General features: G+C 41.1%; 1 gene segment (V, D, J or C); it reads right to left on the minus strand.

Moving 5' to 3' along the window:
• Positions 1 to 486, minus strand: LOC115787771 (Ig kappa chain V region 3381-like). The segment is given in 2 exon segments: positions 1 to 323; positions 431 to 486. Coding segments are annotated over 2 exon segments (375 nt in total).
• Between the last annotated feature and the right edge of the window lie 1,755 nt (positions 487 to 2,241).

Consider the following 2,241-nt stretch of genomic DNA (forward strand, 5'->3'; position numbering starts at 1 on the left):
TCACTGTGTGAACACATCTTGACTGTTGATATAGTGAAAACTCTGACAGTAATAAACTGCTGCATCTTCAGCCTGGACTCCACTGATGGTCAGAGTGAAGACAGAGTTTGATCCACTGCCTGTAAAACGAGCTGGAATCCCTGATTCTCTCCTGTTAGCAGTGTAAATGAGCAGTTTGTGTGGTTCTCCATCTTTCTGTTGGTACCAGGATAAATAGTTGGAGCCTGCTACATCCTGACTGGTCCTACAGTTGATGGTCACAGATCGTCCCACAGCAGAGCTCACTGCTCCAGGCTGAGTCACTGTGATCTGTCCTCTGGACTCTGAGGATACAGAGACACAAACATAAAGCAGCTTGATGGTTTTGTCAGCTTCATTTCAGAGGGACAGATGTTGATAGAGGAGAGGAGTTTGATTCTCTGGACTTTACCTGTGAAGCAGCAGCAGAGGAGAGTCCAGATGAGGACGCAGATCAAAGTCATGTTTTTGATGAGGACGATTTCTGTGGCTTCTGTTGTGATGAAGGACAGCTGTCAGTCATCCAGTGTTCAACTGTCAGGACTATAAAGTCTCCCAGAGCACTGGAGCATGGTGCTGCTGATGCAAAGTGGCTCTCTATGGAAATGCTCTCACTGACTCACACAGGGATCAATATGATGATGCTGTTCACTATAAGAGAGAATTTTTCACAACATATTTTTCATGTAACTCACACAAACCCTTCAAGATTTATAGACAGGTGACAAATTAAGGACAAAATTCAACCCTTGATTAAATACGAAACCCATATAATTAATGTCTCATTTATATATTATAGCGCTATAATCAGGGTTACAGTCTGTAAGTTGTGCTCGCGGCACATAAACAGCTTAGTTAGCGCTACTGAAGAGGAGCGAGCATAAAGGGAGTAATGTGTGGCAGGTAAATGCAACTTCTGTAAATGCTCTACAAATATCAGCAAACACACAAAGTGTGTGCAGTTTGTCACACAGTGTGTCTGCGAGCTAAAAGAAGAGCTGCTGTATTTCAGGGAGAGCAAAGAGAGAGAAGTTCACTCAGAGATGGAGAAAGAGGACAGGAGAGGAAGAAGAGAGGTTAGATTTAAAGGTCAGGACTGCAAAACAAACTGAAGTATGCTGACTGTGTGTAATTCAAAGATTCAATGAAAATACTGCAGTTTAGTGTGTAATAAACAGGTTAGCTTGTTGTACTGTATTTACAGTAAAACTCTGTGTTGGTGCTCTTTGTGTTGATGGTCAGATTTACAGGTTACATCAGTGCAGCAGAGATGAGTTTGAATCAAAGCTGCTGATGCTGAGATTCATTCACTGAATCCAACATTTCTACAGCCTGTATGCTGTCAGTGTAGGGGATGGAGATCAGCTCAGAGAGCTGTGAAATACTGGGTTACATCTTTGTGAGTTCACTTCATCCACACAGAGCAGTAAACCTCAGAGCAGCAGCAGCAGGTCAGCTGATCACAGCCTGCACACCAACATCATTTACTGCAGCTACAATAGAAAGCTGTGATTGTTCTCCCCATGCAGAGCCACTACAGCTGATCTTAGGGTTCCTCCACCTTCTGAATCCCACTGTAACCCCTGAGTATCCTCATGTTGGTGTTTAGGTGGAGGCACAGTCACCCTCTACTATGGAGGACACAGAGACCAGAGCTGTGTTTAAATTCCCTTTCACAGTTTGTGTCCTACAGAACAGATTCAAGCTGAGAGCATTCATTAGGATTAAAATTTAGATTGGAATAACGTTTGTGTTCTCATGTATTATTTTATATTATTACAATAATATATAATAAGGTTCAGTTAGTGTTACAGAAAAATAACAGGTAGAAACGTCCTCCAAAGAGCTACTTTTACTTTCTTACTTTGAGTAAATATCAGAGCCTGTACTTTTTTACTTTTACTTAAGTAAAGAAGTTGAACCAGTACTTCGACTTTTACCAAAGTATTTTTTAACACAAGTACTTGTACTTCTACTTAAGTACAGAAAGTCAGTACTTTTGCCACCTCTGGTGACAAATAAAGTTCTTCTTAAATAAATAATGTTCATCTTTTCCCAACAATCTCTCCTTATTGAACTATTGTTTAGTTTTGATGTCAGCTGATCAAATTAAACCAACAGTAAATTATTCTGCTGAGTTTGTTTGTCTCAGAGTCAGAGAGCCGTGTCTCTGTGCAGTCAGAGGTTTTTGTACGGCGGCTCAGTGACTTTGTATCACTGTGG

The sequence above is a fragment of the Archocentrus centrarchus genome, chromosome 11 (genome assembly GCF_007364275.1).
Source record: "Archocentrus centrarchus isolate MPI-CPG fArcCen1 chromosome 11, fArcCen1, whole genome shotgun sequence".
Classification (NCBI taxonomy): Eukaryota; Metazoa; Chordata; class Actinopteri; order Cichliformes; family Cichlidae; genus Archocentrus; species Archocentrus centrarchus.